General features: G+C 32.6%; 2 protein-coding genes across 2 annotated transcripts; one reads left to right on the top strand and one right to left on the bottom strand.

Moving 5' to 3' along the window:
- Window positions 1-859: 859 nt before the first annotated feature.
- LOC132803448 (feruloyl CoA ortho-hydroxylase F6H1-3-like) lies at window positions 860-2,302 on the bottom strand. Its single transcript, XM_060816537.1, has one exon. The coding sequence runs from the start codon at window positions 2,167-2,169 to the stop codon at window positions 1,093-1,095; it is 1,077 nt and encodes a 358-aa protein (XP_060672520.1). The 5' UTR covers window positions 2,170-2,302; the 3' UTR covers window positions 860-1,092.
- Window positions 2,303-8,910: 6,608 nt separating this feature from the next.
- On the top strand, window positions 8,911-20,180 carry LOC132803604 (uncharacterized). Its single transcript, XM_060816849.1, has 6 exons — window positions 8,911-9,024; window positions 9,229-9,718; window positions 18,964-19,610; window positions 19,809-19,895; window positions 19,980-20,055; window positions 20,139-20,180. Exons 2-6 carry the CDS (start codon window positions 9,233-9,235, stop codon window positions 20,178-20,180), a joined length of 1,338 nt encoding a protein of 445 aa, XP_060672832.1. The 5' UTR covers window positions 8,911-9,024; window positions 9,229-9,232.
- Window positions 20,181-22,336: the final 2,156 nt, after the last annotated feature.

Genomic DNA, 22,336 nt, shown 5'->3' with positions numbered 1-22,336 from the left:
TTGGCAAGAAAGCACATCAACTCTCAAATGCCATAAAAGCCACAAATTTATCACCAAATTAAATGGCCTAGTGTAAAGTCACTTTGACATTTCGGAAATCTCAAAATCTATTTTAAATCATAATCGTCCTTTTTACAAGTAGTTTTTTTTTTTTTTTTATCATCTTTTCCATTATTTTCAAACAAAGTTTCCTATCTCTATAATGTAGTAATTTATGTAGAATTTATGTTTTTGTTGAAAATAACCTTCAATGGAAACATTTACATGGTGGATGGAGATTTTTTTTGTTCCTATTTTTAAGTTTGTATTCTTGTCATAACAGTATTTGATAGAATCTTATTTTATTAAAAAGCGCTTTTTTTTTTTTTAATAACTTAGTTTGTTTTATGTATTTGTTAATATTTTTTTAATGAGGTCGTAGTATAAATGATGGATAGAGATAGGGAAAATGGAATGGGAAACAGAACGTAGGAAGTCTTTTTGGATACATGAGGTCTTAAATAATTGAGTTATGAACAACTCTTGAAAGCCGACTAGCCACCTTTTGTAACTTCTGAACTATAAAGCCATGAAACTAATTAAAAAGCTCAATATTTCTCATGAGGATTAAGGAGTTTTTATTCTTTACAACAAAATGAATATAATAATTAATTAATTTGTTAACTAAAAGTTCTCTATGCTACAGTCAATTTGTAAAAGTCTATTGTTAATATATATATATATATATAGTAAAGTTAAAGAGTATATGTATAAGTAAAAGAGTATATATCTATATATATATATATATATATATATATGAAGCCATGTTGGAGTATATATCAGAGACATAATAAATAATCTTTGACAGGAAGAAATTAAATACAAGGCAAGGACAGAGTATATAGCATTATTCATTAAGTAAAAGAAATTATTTGGTCTTACATTTTACCAGAAACCATATGGTAATAAAAATATTAAAGAAGTAATTCAGTACAACATAAATACAATTTAAGAATTAATTTAGCAAAAGAAAGAAAAAATAATAAAACAAAAATACACAAAAAGAATTGTATATGAGTATTCAAGGAAGGAGCTGCGTCGGCGGCCGATCGATTAGATCTTTGCATAGTCAACCGTGGCTTTTCCATCGTGAGCCTTTCTGAAGAAGTACTTGACATAGTCGGAATACAGAATCTCCTTGTAAAGGGGTTTCTCTCCAGTGGCAAGAACTTGAGGCAATGGACCAATGATGTCATTTGGTGTTGGATTCACAAATATGGGAACAGATATTCTGTTTTTGCTCCCATTCGCTACCACTCGGTGCTCCACGCTCTTGTATCTGCCATTGCTCATAATTTGCAAAGCATCTCCCACATTGATCACAATGGAACCTTTAACCGGAGGGACATGGATCCAGCTGTTGTTGTCTTCCAAGTCTCGAACGTAGAGGCCACCGATGTCATCTTGAAGGAGGATTGTAAGTGTGGACACATCGGAATGGCGGCCAACTCCCACAGTCAACTCAGGGTTTGGGCAGATGGGATAGTAGTTTATGTTAATTCTGCGAGACCCCATGAGAAGATCTTCTTTGCTTTTGTCAATCTCTGTCACATTGAGTTTCTCCATCAGCACCTTCAGTAGTTGTTTAACAACTGCTTCGCTCTTCCTCATGTACTCTAGCAAACCATCCCTGCAAGCAGCAGGCCACAATGCAGAGGCCTCATCATCAGAGACATAGAAGAGACTGAGGTAGTCCTTCCACTCCAGAGCTTTCTCTGCCTGCGGGCTAAAGCTGGTGCCATAGCGGACGTTGTTGGAAGGCGAATTGTCCTTGGAATACTTGTTCTTCTCCTTAGCAGGCAGCCCAAAGAAGCGGCGGGTTGCTTCCTTGGCATCCTCCAGAACTTCAATGGGGATTCCGTGGTTGACAATCTGAAAGAATCCCCACCTCTCTGCTGCGTTGCAAATGGCTTCTGCAACTTTCGGGTCCTCCATGCAGTTGGAGATGTCTATGATGGGAATGGAGTCTTGGGGCACAACTTTTGTCATGCAAAGCCTTTCTTCGATGGGTTGGATGTATTGGTTTGGGAGGGTTCTGATGCCCGTCTCTGATAGACCCTTGACTCCATGTCCTTTGTGTAACACAAAGTCGGAGATATCATAGTTACTTACAGCCATTGTCGGAGCCATTATAATTTAATTGATTGAAAGCTTTTAAAAAGAGAGAGAGAGAGAGAGAGAGAGAGAGAGAGAGAGAGAGAGAGATAAAAGAGAAATGGATGAGGAAATTGAAAGAGACAAGAACTTGTTAATTTGGTGCAAACACTGGAGCCTTGAAGATCTATTTATAGCACGATGTCTAAAGAATTGTTCGCTACCAAATTCCTTATTTTTTTTTTTATAATTAAAAAAATTAATGTAAGTGGATTTTAAACTCTGCTTTAGGAGACTCAGTTGACTATTTTAAATTCTTTTGAATAATTTTTTTTTATTGTAAGAATTAGGCATGTGACCATATAATAAGTCATAAAATACAGGGGGTTGAGGAAAAGGGTGTTTGGTAGGGAAGACATTTGGAAATAAAGTTCATGCACCTAATCTTTTCCCCGAAATTTCTTGTATACTTGTGTTCTAACTATAATTTCTGGTTTAAGTTAGTTCAATTTCATATACCAGAGAAAGAGAGACAGAGGGACTCTTTCCTTGCAAGTCTAAGGCTAATTGGGGGAGTTGGGACACTCCTACTTTCTTTGGTCCTTTATGATGGCCTCTACGCACTATATATGACCCGGTCAAACTCTCATTGTTTACTGTATCATTAATTAGCGGAAATTCTTTCAATTCAAAGATTCCACTCTTGATTATTAAGCCGCAAACTAAACTCTTTTCTATCCTTTTATTTTTTTTCGAAGAATAATAAGAAATTATATAAAACTAAACACGAATACAAAGTTTTAACATCTAGGAAACCTAAACTCTTATAAACAACTCCTAAATTCGAAATTTTTTTATTTTATTTATCCACATAAATATTAATTGAATTTTCGGGTGATCTTTTTGAATGATAATACTTTTTTCCATGGTATACTTGATTGATAGAAAAACGAAAACTAAGAATACAATCTACAAACTAAAGTGACACTTAAAATGATGATATGTTGATATATATTATTTCTAAATTTTTCTTATCCTAAGCAAAGTAGCAAAGTATGCCAGGTGTGCACCAACATGAATCCTTAAGGGTACACAATGCCCACATCCACATGTTATGTTTAACAGGAGAGGCCTAAAAGGAATCTTGCTAATTGGGTTTGCGTTTGTGCATTAGCTAGCTGTTGGTAAATGGCTGCTTTCAACTTGGATTCGATCGTACTCAAATTATATATAGCAGGGAAAAAGAATATCCAAGGTGGCCAAAAAAAGAAAATGTGCAGAATTGATTGAGAATCTATTTCGTTCTTAACCCCAAAAAAAAAAAAAATTTAAAATTTTAAAAAAAAAAAATAGAGAGAGAATCTTACCTTTCGTGACAGCAGCAATGGCAGATGCTTTTTACCTAAAACATTTATACCAGAACTCATGGCCGGATTTACCGTCCGGCCACCCTCAGGCTGTATTTAATTACATTTTTATTTTTATTTTTCCTCCATGTTTGGCATTCTTTATAAGCAAAGGTCAAAAGTGTGGTTTTAAAAGTTTGAAATATTACTTTGTTTATGTTTATAGGTAAAGTAATTGCTGATTTTTTTAAGCAAATTTCATATTCACACATAATTAATGCCGGAAAAAGGTAATTAATGATTAAAAAAAAAAAAAACTATGCTATTCTTGATTTTATACAAACTTCTTTACTCAAAACAAACTTTTAGAAGTATTTATTAAAATTAATTACTCTTATTTCGAATTTAAAGTATTGAGTTTTATAGCTTTTGAATTTAAACCTTATTTTTACATTATTATATACTCTTTAAATTTTAGTTCATATACTGTATAATCTTTTTCATTTAATTAAAAATTGTTGTTTTATATTACTGTTTAGCATTTTTTTTTTCTTATGCAAACTAAGTTTATATATAGTTACGTACTATGTTATATATGTAATTATAAACATATATTTAAACTGAACTATAGATTGAGCTGTACATAATAGCAATTTTGATCTAATATGAGCTATCTAATTCACTTTATGATATACAATAATAATGTAACATAAGATTAAAGAAGGACAAAAAAAATGTATAAATTTTCATTTAAAAGAAAAAATAGTGCAATATACATCATATGATAATTCAATTAGATACAATAAAAAAAATCACTTTTTCTTATTAGTTTTTAGTGTTAAAAAATAAAAAATAATAAAATATTATAGATAGATATTATCATCTACACTTTGTCGATTTTATCTCTCTATATTTAACCATTACATGAATTAGATTACCTACTAAATTATAATTGAAAATAATAGTATGTATATACATATTATGTATTGCTAACATGGGCAATGTTTCTCACCTCTTCATCGAAAACAAGTATTTGAGTTTGCTTGATAATATGTAATAATATGGATTAGATGATGATATATATACATAAAACAATATATATTTTACATATAAAACAAAATGAATTAGTCAAAAGTAGATTTCATTTTTATTGTTCACATTACTATATCTTTCAAAATTAACTCATAGATGATTTTTTTGGGAATCAATTATCTATATATATATATATATATAATTTAACTTTTAACAAAATTAATTAAGTAATATGTTTATTTATTTGTTTTCCTTTCTACTTCTTGAGGAGTGCTTATGCCTGGTCAGCTCTAGTTTGTTACAGTTGGCTCATTAGATTGTTATAATGTCTTTGTCTTGTAATTAGCTTAGTTCTGGGAGGGGCGGCTAACATAAAAAATGTTTAAATTCGCTAAAACATTAAAACTTAATAAAAGATTAATCCATCTAAATTTGAATTTTTCAAATATCAAAATGTTCACAAAATTTATTTATCAAATAATATAGTAGATAATATGGTAGTATTTAATCATTTTTTTTTAATTTGCTTATTCATTTAAAGATTTACTTTTTTATATTTAAATTATATGAATTTGCTAACTAATAATAATTTAACATATGTTATTTGATAAATAAATTTATAAACATTTTGATGCCTATAGTATTACAGTTTTTCAAAACAATAATGCTAAGCTTATTGAAATATTCACCAAAATTATTTATCAAATGATGTGGTAACACTTAGGTGATTCATTTTGTTTAATTTACTTATTTATTTAAGGAATCACTTTTTGATATTTATGTTATATCATACGCAATTAATAACATTTTAATATATATCATTTAGTAAATAAATTTGATAAACATTTTAGAATGTACCTGTAGCATTATTGTTTTCAAAACATGAAAATAATATTTTTGGAATTTATCTTATTGAAATATAGAAATAACAATCGTAATGTTTTTTTTAAAGAATAATTATTTCCTTAAATGGAAACATCTCTATTCATGTGCAAAAACCTATCAAATGGAGGAAATCTTAATTAAAGGAGTAGCTATTATATCTCTACATTTATTCCTCAAACCAAATGTCTTCTAAAACAAAATTGGATTTTTTTTTTTTTTAACAAATAGATAAATTAGATCTTCATGATATGATGTTTGCCCACGGGTACAGCTTAATGGCAATGTATTATATCAAATAATTAGCACAAAACATATTTCTATGTTTTTTTATTGAATTTTTTAATATTTATTTTTTGGTTTATTTAAAATTTGTTTATGTTTAATTAAATATGTAATCTATTATTTTTAAATTTATTTCAGATCATATTATTTTTTTCAAATGATTTATAATATATTTTTATTTATATATTTTAAATATATAATTAATTATCAATTTTATGAAGTTTGTCACTCTTTTGGTTTGAGTCTTTGAATATATATATTTTTTTCTGTGTAAGACTTGGTCATGTGACCATATAATAAGTTATAATACAGGGGATGGGATTGAGGACAAGGGGGTTTGCTAGAAAATACATTGGGAAATATATATAGTTCGTGTACCTTATCCTTTCCTCGAAATTTCTTGTCTACTTGGATTGGATGGTTTAATCCAATTTCTGTGTACTAACTAATTCTGGTTTTGAGTTGGTTCAATTTCATATAGCAGAGAAAGAGAGATGGAGAGGCTCTTTCCTCGCAAGTCTAAGGCTAGTTGGGGGTTAGGACACTCATGCTTTGTTTGGTCCCATATGGAGGCCTCTACGTACTATGTATGACCCAGTCAAACTTTCAACTTTTACTTTATAATTTCCAAACTTCTTTCCCTTCAAACATTAAACTTTTTCTTCATTTTCTCTTTTAGACGCAAACAAACTCCTAAATTCCTTACCTTTCCAGTGTCCACAGAAAATATTAGTTGATTTATTCGGGTGATCTTTTGGAAATTAATAATAATACTTTTTTTTTTCCATGTGTCATATATAAACTAATGACAGTCAAAATGATACGATTATATCATATTATCAATATTTCTTATTTATGTCCTAATTTATATTTGACATAAGGTTGAGACCAAGGTTTAAAATATCCGATATTTTTTCGAAATTTTTTTGATATTTCCTTTTTTTGAAGGGGTCGATATAAAATTTAGGTTCGACATAGAAATAGATAAAACTTCCATAATATCCATGAAAATTTCCGTAAAATATTTACATAAACTTCTTAATGATTTGGTTAAAAAATCTATAATTTCTATGGAAATTTCCATGGAAATTTCAAAAATATTTATGAATTTTTTTTTAAATTCATAAATATTATTGAAGAAGACAATTCATAATTTTTTTAAAAATTCATAAATTTTATTTTTCATTTTCTTTTAAGAAGAAGACAATATATCATTCAATTATATTAATCAACCAAATACTCTCCATGAATTTCTTATACCATGGGGTATCTTACAATAGTATTAAATAGTTTTAAAATTAAAAAATTATTTTTTTTGTTAGAGAATCTTAGTACATTATTATATAGTTTTGAAAAAATATTTTTATGCTAGAGAAAAAAATATTTTTATGCTAGAGAATCTTATTACATTATTATAGAGTTTTGAAATTAAAAAATATTCTTCATAAATGTGTGTTTGACCACTGCTTGGGCACTTTCTTGTCTCTATATATTACACTTGCTTGTCTACTTTTTTATTTTTGCATAATTTCTCGTGTCTTTTATATTAGTACATCATTATATAGTTTTGAAATAAAAAAAAATATTCTTCATAAATGTGTGTTTGACCATTGCTTGGACACTTTCTTGTCTTTATATATTACACTTGCTTGTTCACTCTTTTATCTTTGCATAATTTCACGTGTCTTTTATATTAGTATATCATTATGTAATTTTGAAATTAAAAAATATTCTTCATAAATGTGTGTTTGACCATTGCTTGGGCACTTTCTTGTCTCTATATACTACACTTGGTTGTCAACTCTTTTGTCTTTGCTTAATTTCACGTGTCTTTTATATTTTACTAGAGCCAATACATATTCTTCATGAGTCATGAGTGTGCTTTTGATTATCAAATATTCCATGGAAAAAAAAATTCACATTATTATTTTATTTAAAGAGCAAGTTTGATCCTTTGTTCTTAACATTTTTTCTTATACATATTTTCGGTTCTCATAAAATTTTAAGTTCTTTCATACAACTTTTTTAGATATCTTTTTTACAGGTTAGTTTCTTTATCTTAAAAAAAAAAAGAGCCTTATATTTACTTTTATACTTTAAGATCTAAATTCTTTAATTCACTTGTATTATTGTTATTTGAATTATTAATTGTAAGCTAATTAATTATATATTAACATATGTATCTATCTCTATATATATATGGTGAAAATGTAACATGTATATATGTATATATATATATATATATGTAGTAATCATAAATGATCAGATTTACAAACCCAAATTTAATATATACCTTAAACTTAATGTATTATGTGTGATTGAAAATATAATTGTTTTTTCTCATTGGATAAAAAGCATAACTTAAAAAACCCACTTTGTCATTTAATTTTTTCATGTTGTCTTCTACGTAAGCAAAACTTCATAATATAATATGTTCAAACTTATAAACAATAAATAAAAACTTGATTAGAAAATAAATCTTATACATATATGTAACAGCCCAGTCCACCCGCATGCGATATTGTCCGCTTTGGGCCCAGCCCGCATGGTTTTGTCAAAACGCGTCGCAATGGTTAGGGGGAATCCTCTTACAACCCCTACCTACCAGTCCCACTGGCACGGGGTCTCCCAGGCCCAATCACGATATTGTCCGCTTTGGAAGTTAGGTGGTGAACCCAATCCTACCCCTCACGGTTTTACTTTCCCTCATGGGAACGCGTCGCAAGGGAAATGTATCCACACCCTCTTTTAAGGCATGCTTCGTTCCCCTTTCCAACAGATGTGGGATCTCACAATCCTCCCCCCTGGAGCCCAGCGTCCTCGCTGGCACACCGATCCGGGTACTGGCTCTGATACTATCTGTAACAGCCCAGTCCATCCGCATGCGATATTGTCCACTTTGGGCCCAGCCTGCATAGTTTTATCAAAACGCGTCACAATGGTTAGAGGGAATCCTCTTACAACCCCTACCTACCAATCCCACTGGCATGGGTCTCCCAGGCCCAATCACGATATTGTCCCCTTTGGAAGCTAGGGGGTGAGCCCAATCCTACCCCTCACGGTTTTACTTTTCCTTATGGGAACGCATCGCAAGGGAAAGATATCAACATCCTCTTTTAAGGCATGCTTCGTTCCCCTTTCCAACTGATGTGGGATCTCACATATATATGTGTCGGCTAGAATATACATTGTTAAAGTATATTAAATTTGCCTAAATATATTGGTTATTTCTTTTTTTGCTTTGAAAATATTGGTTATTTCTTTATGTAGTGTTTTGTCCCTTTTCCGATTGTAAACATCTATACTCAAGGCATTGAAGATCTGTAAGGAATCATTTTCGTACCAGGTACATTCATTAAAAATGAATTATTTAATTTCAAAGATCTTGATTTTTTTGTTATACTAAATTATTTTTCATAGTTATAAGAAAATATTTTAATCAAATATCTCTATCCAATTCCGATCAAAAATTCAAATATATATTCATAGACAAATATTAAAATTGTTATTGTTACTATTACTGTTACTCTTATTATTATTATTATTATAGGATAATGGCTAGTGGAGGAAGCAAACGTGATCCTGCATGGGAATATGGTTTTCCAATTGAAGGTAATAAAAGTGGAACAATATGCAAATATTGTAATCGCGTGATGAAGAGTGGTGGAGTAACACGATTAAAATACCACCTTAGTGGTATTGATCCTTCACACAATGTACAACCTTGTGGTCAAGTACCTCCTGAAGTTAAAAAATTTATAATAGATTTGTTAAAAGGAAAACAACAACGTAAGATCAAAAAAGCAAATAGAATGGAAGAGATTCGTGCAGATTTACGAGGACAACTGCATGCTGAAACATATGATGTGGATGATGAGGATGATGATGACATAGCATATCCACCTGGGATGGATCCATATGAGAAAAATGATTATCGAGAGGCAATTCATGCTTCTAAACAATCAAAGTGGGAAAGAAGTCATCTCCACAAAGTTCGATATCAAGCTGAAAGAGGCGAATGTAGCAGTCGTGCTAAACTTGTAGTACAACGAACACAAAATCTTAAAGATCCACAATCAAGATTTGTTGCACCAAGCTTATACAAGTCCTCTCAAGCAAAGCAAAAAAATATAAAAAAAAAAAATTTTCTGTAGGAAAAATAAAAAAAGGTATGGGAAAAATAATAAGTAAATTTTTTGTTTATGAAAATTTACAAGCAAATAAAGCATCATCCCATCATTTCAAGAATTTGGTAGCAGGATGTCAACAAGCAGAGCTAGGTATAGAACCTCCAACCCCTTATGAGATCAGCACAAAATATTTGGATATGGAGTATGAGGAGATAAAAGACCATGTAAACAAAATGAAAGCAAAGTGGAAAACCTATGGTTGTAGAATCATGTGTGATGAATGGACGGATCCCACCAGGATGTAACACCCCGTCCCAAAGTACAATGGGAATTTTCCGACGTTGACCGAGGTTGACCGTTGACCGTTGATGTTGACCGTTGATCGAAGGGGTCCAAAGTTGACTTTTTGTTCCGGTTGGAAGTCTAGGTTGACTAAGGTACCGTTACAAAGTACACATTGGCACGAGTTCGTAGACTAGTAGCATGTTGAAAACAGAGCTACGGTTTGAAAGTTACGAGCAAAACAAGTTGAGGTCCAAACTGTCCAAGGGGTGCCGGAGTTGACTTTTTATTCATGCAAAGTTGAGCTTTGACTCATGCATGATTGTGAAATACTAGTTGATACGAGTCCGTAGACTAGCGGCATGTCTGATTTGGACATGTGGTTTGGAAGTTATGGACCTGTAGAGTTTTTCAAATACTGTATTATTTTAATATTATTTTTAAACGCGTAACGATGTGCCACGTGTAACTTAATAAATGTGACCATGTGTTATCATGGTGAAATGCCACATGTCAACCATGTTTAATATTAAATTATTTTATTATTGTTGTTTTATGTAATAATATTATTTTTAATATTGTTTAATTAATTTTAAATTATTTCTTTTTATTTCTTTTTCTTTTCTTTTTCTTTTCTTTTTTTCTTTTTTTTCTTTTCCCCACGTGGGAAACACCTTCTTCTCTTTTCTTTTCCTTTTCTTCCCTTCTTCTTCCCCGAGCCCGACAAAGACAAGAAACACACAGAGACCTCTCTCTCTCTCTCTCTCTCTCCTTTGACTCTCTCCCTCTCTCTCTTTGACCGACCATTTGGCCGGATTTCAGTCGCCGGAAAGCCACACGCGCCGGCCACCGGTGAAGCCCAGCTCCCCGCGACCTCAGCCTCCAATTTTCCCGGCCAGTCGCCTCGGACACGCCCAGATCGGGCTGGTGAAGTCGGCGGCGGCCGGTTAAGTTTTTCCGGCGATTCTCGGGAAATTTTATATATATTTATCTGTTGGTGCTAAATGGAAATTTGGGGTCATTAAGAAATTCCCGATTATTATTTTATTGTGATTAAATGGTATTTATTACACATGAGCAAGTATTTTAAGTAATTCGTTGTGTTTGGATTTTATATTATTTTTGGGCATAATTGGTTTGAATATTTTAAGAAAATTATTTGTTCAAATTGGTGGTTTAATTTTCATAATTATGCCCGTGATATATTATTTGTTGAACCGCATGTTGCGAGGAAAATTATTTTTATCCGTTATCAATGTTTTCGTACCGGTTTGTTGAATAAAAATATGTGGGATGGTAAGTGTGAAAATTTGGTATATTTTCCACGGTAATTTTGGAAAACGGTCCGGTTGGTTTAATAATTATTTTCGACGCATTCACACAGTATTGTGTTCTGGTATATGTATATGTGGTTCAGCGCGCAAGTATTATTATTTCTCCCGTGAGTTGCCATTGGACTGTGGGCAGGCAAGTCTTATATAGTGCACACAGCCGCCCCCCTCCTTGGCCGGGATGATGGTTTCAGCAGCGGTACTGTCGGGATGCCGAAGTACCGTTTGCAAGTTTCTCTCTTTAATCTTCCCACCAGTCGGTACTCAGGACGCTGGGTGATGTGATTCCGCCCGAGGCCGCTCAACCGATAACCCGCTGGGGTGCTGACTCGACACGGATGAAGACTAGGCCAATCACAAGAGCTCAAATTAAGAGATTTAAGGACAACGTGGGAGTATTTATACAGGGGGTAATCAATCTCAATAGAGCTTATCCATACTTGAAGATACAAAGCCTATTCTAAGCATCCAAGTGATGAAAGCCGATACGGACCCGGGTGACGGTTTTTGTATATTTTTGGAGTCCGCGAAGTATGAAATGGTTCCAATGCTTTATGGGTTAAATACATATGCCTAAGAGGTCATGGAATCAAGTTAAATCAGCCTCAAATGCAATCAAAAGGGCTTGTACCGACAGCATCAACAATTTGGCCGAATTTACTGTATTGCTTGCTGGCTTTACTGTATTTTACTGTATTAGCCCTTTCTTATTTTTCCAAGCATGGGCAACGTGTGGGACTTCATATTCAGCTTATTTGGCATCCTAAAAAGCATCTAGAAGCTGATTTGGAGCTCAAAGAGGTCAAAAATTAATCAAAGTCAACTTGATCAAAAGGCTAGCATTTTTAGTTTCCTAATTTGTTTTTACTTTTTGTTTTAGGAAACTACCATTACTTTTTAGTTTTTATTTTTTTTTTCTGGAAGAATAAGTTTAGGAAGATTATTATTTTATTATTTTCATTGTAAATTAATTAATTCCTAATTCAAAATAAAGGAATTAATTAATCCAAATTAGATTAGGAAAGGAGTGAGAATTTCTGCCACCATAGGAAACTACTTTGTATGGCCGATTTTCCCTTTGTTTTTAGGGTTTTATTTCGTGGATTTGTAGCCTATTTAAAAGCTTATTTTTCAATATGAATACAACTTTGATTTGAATAAGAAAATACTTGTGAGATTAATGATCTCTTTGTTCTTTGAGAACACCTAAAACACCATTAGAGAATTGGTTGTTTTAGCTTGACTTATCAATAGGTTTTCCATCCCCTATTGTGGCGTCTATATTATACCAAGGTTTCTAACCACAGGTTGGTTAGGGGTTGAGGTCCATTCCATTAGAACTTGAACTTAATTAAGATCCGGGCTAATATAATACGGGTTTAGGAGCAGGTCGTCCTAGGTTTGTATCATTTGGTATCAGAGCTAAATTTTGTTCAGGTTTGATCTATCTTTATTTGCTTTATATGTTTTTGTGTTATTCTACAATTTTAGCATTAGGTTAAGGTTGCATCCATCTTATACACGTTCAGCATCTTAAAAAAAAAAAAAAAAAATCCATTCCTAGTTGAATTAGGATTTCCTAGTTTTATCGTATTTTTGTTTCCTAGTTTGTTGGTTGTCTTTTATCATTGTTCTTGTTAATTTGGTTTTTGTTGATTTTTCTTTGCTGTTTTAGTCTTAAATATTTGCATTCATATATTCAAAAAAAAAAAAAAAGAAAACAAGAAAAAAAAAAAAAAGAAAACAAGAAAAAAAAAAAAAAGAAGAAGTTTGCGGCAACATTTAAAAAAAAAAAAAAACTGCACATTTTGTTTATTTGGAGGTCACGAGTTTGGTGTTTCTTTTGGATTTGGAATTGCAATTTTGGTACTTACTCTTGCTACTGCAGTTGTTTATGTCCTGTAAGTGAAAAAAAAAAAAAAAAAAAGAAGAGGCAAAGCCGGATAAAAAAAAAAAGAAAAAAAAAAAAGAAGAAAGAAAAAAAAAATATTTCGGCTTGTTGGAGCTGCTGGTTTTTTGTTTATTTATTCAATATTTGGATTGCTGGGAAATTATTTTTGCTGCTGGATATTTGGATTTTGGGTGCTTAAATTATTTGGATTAAAATCAGTTAAAGGATTTGATACAAAACTTGAATTACAAAGAACAACAACCAATAACTATTCTATATTTTTGTTCAATTTGATTCTTGTTCGTATTTGAATTTCTTTTCCTGGAATTTTATTCTTGAACTCATAATCTACTACCATCTGGTGTAGTTTTCAAAAATTCCAACGTTTTTCCATTATTTTGTGTTTTCTTGTCTAGAAAGCCGAAAAATTAGGATTTGTTGGATTCTTTCGGTATTGCCTACTTTTTGCTACTGTTTTGTTGATAAGTTTAATTAAAACATATTAGTGATTTAATTGCTGTTTTGTGGGTGTTTTAATTAGAACTTTGAGATAATTCATTGAGTGGAAAAAGACAAGAGTGTGTGAGTTTAAAAGAGGGTAAAAAGCCGAAACAAGTGTGCAAACACGAGTGTCGAGTCTTCATTTGAGTGAAACACGTAAGGGAGTGACATTGGTAAGGTCCTATTTTATTTCTATTGCATTATTATACTAACATGACAGAATCAAGAATGAGGAGAGGAGATCCACCTTTGAGGATCAATGAGGAGGAATCCGTAGCATTCCATGGCGATGCCCGAGCTGCCGGGAGTGAAGACCAAGTGGACATGAGAGCTGTTTTGGAGTCAATACAGCAGGTTAGTGCTCAAGTTGAGCATGTGAATCAAAGGATGGGAAGGCTAGAAGTTTCCCAAGGAATTCCAAACACAAGAAATAGGCAAGAATTCCATGGAGGACGAGGAGGTCGCGAGAGACCGAGAGAGGAATTTGATGAGAAGCCATTCGGTGGAGACTTTGAAGAAGGTATGGATGAAACTTTTGCTGTCCAAGATAAAGCTGGCCATGGAAGATATAAGAGGGAAGAAACAGATGACAATCTTAGCAATATCAAGATCAACATCCCACCATTCATGGGAAAAAGTGATCCCGAGGCATATTTGGAGTGGGAAGAAAAGATGGAGATGATATTTGACCGCCATAATTATTCGGAGGCTAAGAAGGTGAAATTGGCAGCAATGGAGTTTGGCCATTATGCACTCCAATGGTGGACCAATGAGCAAAACACCCAAAGGAGAGTTGGTGATGACTTGATTACTACATGGCGACAAATGAAAGGAGCCATGCGGAAGCGATTCATACCATCACACTATCATAGGTTGCTGCATCAAAGACTTCAATCTTTATCTCAAGGACATGGATCCATGGAGGATTATTACAAGGAGATGGAGATGCTTATGATGAGATTGAACTTGAATGAAGATAGGGAAGCAACCATGGCAAAGTTTCTTGGTGGTTTGAATCGTGAAATAGCCAATCAACTAGAATTGCAACAATATGTGGAATTGGAGGAGATGTTGCATGTGCCTATTAAATTAGAGCATCAATTCAAGAGGAGGGGTGTAAGATCATGGTTTGGAGGTGTTTCCAACAGTGGAAGTCCAATTCAAGTGGCTGGAGGAACAATCCCATCTATGAAAGCAAGCTAAAACCGAAAGTCAAAGAAGAAAGTTCAAACTGGCCAAAGAAGGAGACTAGAACCGAATCTGTCCAAGCACCAAAGAATAAGGTAAAATTAGATCCTAAACCTTCTATAACTCATGAAGTTGTGTGTTTTAAGTGCCAGGGAGGAGGACACATTGCTAGCCACTGCCCGAATAGAAGAATCATGGTGTTAAAGGGTAATGACGAGCTAGAATCGGAAAGTGAAGAAAGTGAGGATGAAGCCAAGCAAGAGGAGGAGGACTTGGAGGATGAACCCAAAACCTTGCAAGCATCCAATGCTGAATTAAACTTGCTTTCTAGGAGAGTACTTGCTGCATACAAAGATGAGGATGAAATTCAAAGAGAGAACATCTTCCACACCCGATGTGAAATTCAATGTAAGATTTGTAGTATGATTATTGATAGTGGAAGTTGTACAAATGTAATTAGTAACATTATAGTTGATAAATTAGGTTTAATAACTATTAAACATCCAGAACCTTATAGATTACAATGGCTTAATGATAGTGGTGAAATAAAAGTGAATAAACAAGCCAAAGTAAAATTTAATATGGGTAGATATGAGGATGTAGTTTTATGTGATATTGTACACATGATTGCTGGACATATACTATTAGGTAGGCCATGGCAATTTGATAAATATGCTACTCATTTTGGTCGAGAAAATAGTATTGTTTTCAGATTCAAAGGGAAGAAGGTCAAGCTGGAACCATTATCTCCTAAAGAGGTTTACAAAGACCAATTACAAATGCAACAAAGGAGAGAAGCCGAAAAGCTCAAGGAAAAAGCAAGTATGGCACCAACGGCTTCACCATCCTTTCAAGAAGGTAAGATTGAGGTTACTGATCAAGGTAAGGTTTCTAAGACTTATATTGAGTGGAAAGATCAAAGAAAAATCGAAAGAGAGGGGAAAGAAAGTGGCAAACCTGAGAGCTTGGAGAAGGAAGGGAAATCCGAAGGTTTGCGCCAATCCAAGGGGGAAAAAGAAAAAGAAAGAAAAGAAAGGTCAAGTAGCAACTTTTATTTGAGCTTAGGGGATATTAATAAGGTTATTGAGTGTAAAAAACCTTTGCTGGTCATGATTTATAAAGAAAATTATTTTAATGATCAAACTAACTTTGAAGAACTTGAATTGCCAAGTTCAATGATTTCTCTTTTGAAGGAATTTGGAGACATCTTCCCAAATGAAATTCTAAGTGGACTACCATCCAATCAAGAGGGAAAAGGTGAGCTTGCTGTCCAAGGTAAGTCTTCTAATACTCAGGTTGTGTGGAAAAATTTTAATAAAACCAAGAGTGAGAAATTTGGTGCAAAAGCCGAGAGTGAGGAAGGTGAGATGGCATTGAGTGAGAAAGGAAAAGGAAGACAAGAAAGGAAGAATATAAATTTTTATCTTAGCTTTGGTGATGTTAATAAAGTAATTATGAATAATAAATCATTGCTGACCATGAATTTTAAAGATACTTATTTAAAGATGTCTTTATTGCATAGAACTTTATCTGCATTGTTGAGAGCCTTACTTAATGGCAATTTGAAAATTTGGGAAATATTGTTTGCTAACTTTAAAAAGTGTAATTTTTACCATAATGAGCATGTATTTCTAGATTTTGTTGTAATAGTGTTTGACCCAGGAGAATTGGTTTGGTTGCACTTACGAAAGGAAAGGTTTCCTAAACAAAGAAAGTCAAAGCTCATGCCGCCTATGGATGGACTTTTTCAAGTTTTGGAGCCGAATAACAAGAATGCCTACAAGCTTGATTTACCGGGTGAGTATAACATGAGTGCTGCATTTAATGTTGCTGATTTAACTCCTTTTGTTGCAGGTGATGATCTTGATTTGAGGACAAATCCTTTTCAAGAGGAGGGGAATGATGTGATTCCGCCCGAGGCCGCTCAACCGATAACCCGCTGGGGTGCTGACTCGACACGGATGAAGACTAGGCCAATCACAAGAGCTCAAATTAAGAGATTTAAGGACAACCTGGGAGTATTTATACAGGGGGTAATCAATCTCAATAGAGCTTGTCCATACTTGAAGATACAAAGCCTATTCTAAGCATCCAAGTGGTGGAAGCCGATACGGACCCGGATGATGGTTTTGGTACATTTTTGGAGTCCGCGAAGTATGAAATGGTTCCAATGATTTATGGGTTAAATACATATTCCTAAGAGGTCATAGAATCAAGTTAAAGCAGCCTCAAATGCAATCAAAAAGAGCTTGTACGGACAGCATCAACAATTTGGCCGAATTTGCTGTATTGCTTGCTGACTTTACTGTATTTTACTGTATTAGCCTTTTCTTATTTTTCCAAGCATGGGCAACGTGTGGGACTTCATATTCAGCTTATTTGGCATCCTAAAAAGCATCTAGAAGCTGATTTGGAGCTCAAAGAGGTCAAAGATTAATCAAAGTCAACTTGATCAAAAGGCTAGCATTTTTAGTTTCCTAATTTGTTTTTACTTTTTGTTTTAGGAAACTACCATTACTTTTTAGTTTTTATTTATTTATTTTTTCTGGAAGAATAAGTTTAGGAAGGTTATTATTTTATTATTTTCATTGTAAATTAATTAATTCCTAATTCAAAATAAAGGAATTAATTAATCCAAATTAGATTAGGAAAGGAGTGAGAATTTCGGCCACCATAGGAAACTACTTTGTATGGCCGATTTTCCCTTTGTTTTTAGGGTTTTATTTCGTCGCTTTGTAGCTTATTTAAAGGCTTATTTTTCAATATGAATACAACTTTGATTTGAATAAGAAAATACTTATGAGATTAATGATCTCTTTGTTCTTTAAGAACACCTAAAACACCATTAGAGAATTGGTTGTTTTAGCTTGACTTATCAATAGGTTTTCCATCCCCTATTGTGGCGTCTACATTATACCAAGGTTTCTAACCACAGGTTGGTTAGGGGTTGAGGTCCATTCCATTAGAACTTGAACTTAATTAAGATCCGGGCTAATATAATACGGGTTTAGGAGCAGGTTGTCCTAGGTTCGTATCACTGGGTATCGGAGGGCATCACTGGTATATGGTGTGGTGCGTCAAGTACAATTTTTCGGATAGAAATTTCAAACCCCAAAGAGTACAAAATTATTATTATAATTTATTGCAGTTTATCTATATTTGGGGTATTTATTTATTTATTTGTTGTTTATTAAATTATTTGATCCCTTGGTTTTCGGGAAGTACGAATATCGGGTTTTGTGAAAATATTTTAAAAGGGGAACATTTCCAACGGAGTGAATAGTGAGGGTTTTGAGAGAAAATATTACATCAATTGTTTATTTAATTATTTTTTTAATTGTTCGGTATTGATTAATTAAATCCCTTTTATTTGGTATATTATAAATATTAAAGGTGTTCAGTAGGTAGGGTCACTCATTGAGATGATTAGCATCTCACATTTTTAAGTTCCGTTCCCTTAGGTGCAAGGGGTGGTAGACGTTCTTCCGGAGCGAACCAATTCTCTGCTGCTATCGTGTTTCGAGAAGTACCTTTGTATTCATTCATTTCAGTTGTATTATTTCTTTCATCTTCGTTGTATTTCTGTTGATTTGTACTTCATAAAGCTTTGTATACTATTGGACATGTAGTTATTATTTATGCACTGGGTTGCTGCTGTTATTATTTGAAGTGCTGTAAATTTGTGGATACAAATTGTAGTAATGTGGGAGGAATAAGGGGACGATTATAGAAGTGCGTTTTCAGTGCAGAAAATTTTTGGTAAGTCCTACCCTTAGGGGAGGTGCTGCCGGATTTTCCGTTGGAAGGTTCGGTGGTATTTCCTTGGGATCAGGGCTTGTCTAGGGTTCCGGAGAAGGAATTCTAGACCGGTCCTGACAAGGATATCTAATATTAATTTCATGGTTTACTAAAAAGGAAGCACAGTTTTTCTAAAATCTATTGATGCTTCAAATCAAATAAAGGATCATAAATACATATATGAGCAATTGAAGAAAATAATTTCGGAAGTTGGGAAGAAAAATGTGGTACAAATTGTAACAGATAATGGCTCTGCATTTGTTAAAGCTGGGAAGAAATTGATGGGAGATTACAATTTGTACTGGACTCCATGTGCAGCACATTGCATTGATCTCATGTTTGAAGATATTGGGAAGAATGAGAATGTGGCTATTGTGATCAAGCAGGCTAGAGCAATCACAACCTACATCTACAATCATAATTGGTTGCTAGCAAAGATGCGTGAAACTTGCAAAGGTGACATCATTCGTCCAGGACTTACACGATTTGCCACAAACTATCTTGCGCTTGATAGCTTGGTTAAAAAGAAAGCAGGACTTAAGCAACTATTCACATCTATTGATTGGACTAATCATAATTATAGTGCTTCAAAAGAAGGCCAAACAGTGGAAAATATAGTACTTAATCATACTTTTTGGGATCAAGCACATAAGGTGTATCAATTATTTAAGTCTTTATATAAGTTTTTACGTATTGTTGACACCGAGGTTTATCCAACAATGGGAGCAGTGTATGAGTTGATGCGAATTGTTAAAGAGGAACTTGACAAAATGCATGGTGCAAAGTGGATATTAAAGATTATCAATAATAGGTGAGATAAAACCTTAAAGCATCCATTACATGCAGCAGGTATGAGCTCATAGTCAATTTATATAAAATATGTTAGACTTTTATTTTTTCGTTAATGTAAAATACTTTATATCTTTCATTATTTGTCTCTAATTAAACTAAAATATATTTTTTTTCCCTTTTATATAGCTTATTATTTAAATCCTCAATATCAATATAGACCTGGGATTGGAGAAGATTCTAATCTTGTAAAGGCTGTACACGATGTCTATACTACATTGGATCCTAAATCAGCCGCAATTAGCCAGTTTGGAAAGGAGATATAATGATGATAATTTATTAACATAGTATATTTTAAGGGTTTATAACTTTATTTTATTTTATTTTACAGCTTACATACTTCAAGGATGCAAGAAAAGGATTTGCAAGACCAACAGCAATTGCTTATAGAAAAGAGATGTCTCCTGGTAAGTTTAAATATTGTAGTATGCGAATTTCAATTGATGTAATAGTACAAATATGTAATCATATAATAATTATTTTGTAACAGTTGAATGGTGGGTCATGTACGGTGATAGTGCACCTACAGTAAGAAAATTGGCATTAAAAGTTTTGTCACAAACAACATCATCCTCTGCCTGTGAAAGAACTTGGAGCACTTTTGCACTAATACATACAAAACAAAGAAATAGACTAGCATATAGTAGAATTGAAAAACTAGTCTATTGTTATTATAATATGAAACTCAAGTTGAGGGATATGAAAGCTGAAGAAGAAAATCATCAAGACTTGGATCCAACAATAATATTTGAAACTATAATGAAAGATGATGATGAAGAGGGCAACCAAATATACCAATGGATTAGAGATGTTCATTTAGATGATCATGAGGGGAATCCTGATCCAAAGATTGCTCAACAAACTGAAAAAGAAGGGATAAATGTTCAAAAAGTAATTACTGAAGAAGTAAATTCTAGTAGTGGTGATTCATTTCAAAGGCTTATGAGAGAGCCAACTAGAACTACTAGTGCTTCAGCTCCATCAGGTGGTACACATTCACAATTTGAGACTCTTAGTAGTCACTCTAGGTCCAGTGGTGATGAAGATAACTTCAATAAATTACCTGAATTAGAAGGTAGAAGAGGTAGGGGCCAAAGGGAATCACCAAGTCAAGAAGTTGGATTAAGCCCATTTACTGGTGAACAATATTACACACATGCAACACAGGATGAAGATCATTGGAGTAGAGATGCAGGTCAATGATTCAGTGCTATTGGAAAAGACTTATACACGTAAAGAGAAATCTATGATGGAGATGTCACAACAAGAAAAAGATTCAATTTCTATGAATTTTGGATATATGAGGGTTGGAAGTCATTTTCATAACCCTTATTCAATGAATAATTATGGAGTGTTATCAAGTAGCAACTCATGGGTACCATCTCAAACTCAACAATCGGAGAGTAGTAGTTATGCACATAGTCAACCAATAATGCAAGATCTATATGGTGGCATATTAATAATTATATGCAAAACTATTATGGAGATACATCTTTTCATAACTACTTCTCACATTTCACATCTCAAAATCAAAATGAGGAAAAAACAAATGATTTTCAACCACCCAGAAGTTCTATGTGGTATTAAGATGATATTTATGAACTACAATGTAATTGTAATAATCGTTTTATATGTTTTAGTTAATAAATAATTTTATCATATATGTATTTTTTAATATATTTTTATTAATAATAATTCATCTGTGGCTATTAATGTTTAAGTGCTCATTAAAAATCAATTCACTAAGAAGAACATAACATCCATTCAATATTTTAGTAAGTTTTATAATGAATTTGATAATTGATGGATTAAATAAGCTAATTCTCAAGTTTCAATAAAAATTTCCATCTTTTAAAATAAATTTCCATCGTTTCTTATAATTTTTTATCGATATTCGATATTTTCCGATATTTATATGGAAATTTTCGTATTTTGAACTCTCGATATTTCTGTCGACATTGATATTTTGAACCTTGGTTGAGACTACTTAAGCAAAGTAGCCAAGTTTGGCCCTTCACATCCACACATTTTAATTAGGTGGTGGGTTCAAATCCCGTCTCTTCTTTTTTTAATTTAGAAAATTATAGTAATCTTTATAATATATATATATGCGCAAAGTAGCTAACCCACTTAAATTATATATATATATATATATATATAAAGGCTTGTCATATTTAAACAAGTGAGACCAAAAATTTCACCCCAAAAAAAGTGAGACCAAAAGGAAGTTTGCTATTTGTTTGTGCATTTTTGCATTAGCTGTAGTTAACGGCAATTGGGTATATATCGCCAAATCTTTTATGTATGTGTATATATATATATATATATAGACATATGTACATATATATTTGGTATTTGGTAGAAATACCCAAATTATATATGTTCAGGAAAAAGAAAAAGAATGTCAATGGATAATCTTTACCGTTTGTGGTAGCGCATTAGGAACTAAAATAAACCCAGTTCAATTCTCTTTTATTGTCCAAAAACAAATCTCATTTATATTATATTGAAAAAAAAAAACTCGTTTAAATTACAAATTCACTAATAAAAAAGAATTAAAACTACCCTTATATCAATACAAATATATATAAAGTTTGATATAATTCAATGCAAATTATTCTCTCAATAATTAAAAATTTCAATAACTTGGTCATAGCAATTTTTTCAATATATATATGCTATATCAGT

The sequence above is a fragment of the Ziziphus jujuba genome, chromosome 4 (genome assembly GCF_031755915.1).
Source record: "Ziziphus jujuba cultivar Dongzao chromosome 4, ASM3175591v1".
In the NCBI taxonomy this organism is placed as follows: domain Eukaryota; kingdom Viridiplantae; phylum Streptophyta; class Magnoliopsida; order Rosales; family Rhamnaceae; genus Ziziphus; species Ziziphus jujuba.
This window is presented reverse-complemented; position numbering and strand designations above follow the sequence as displayed.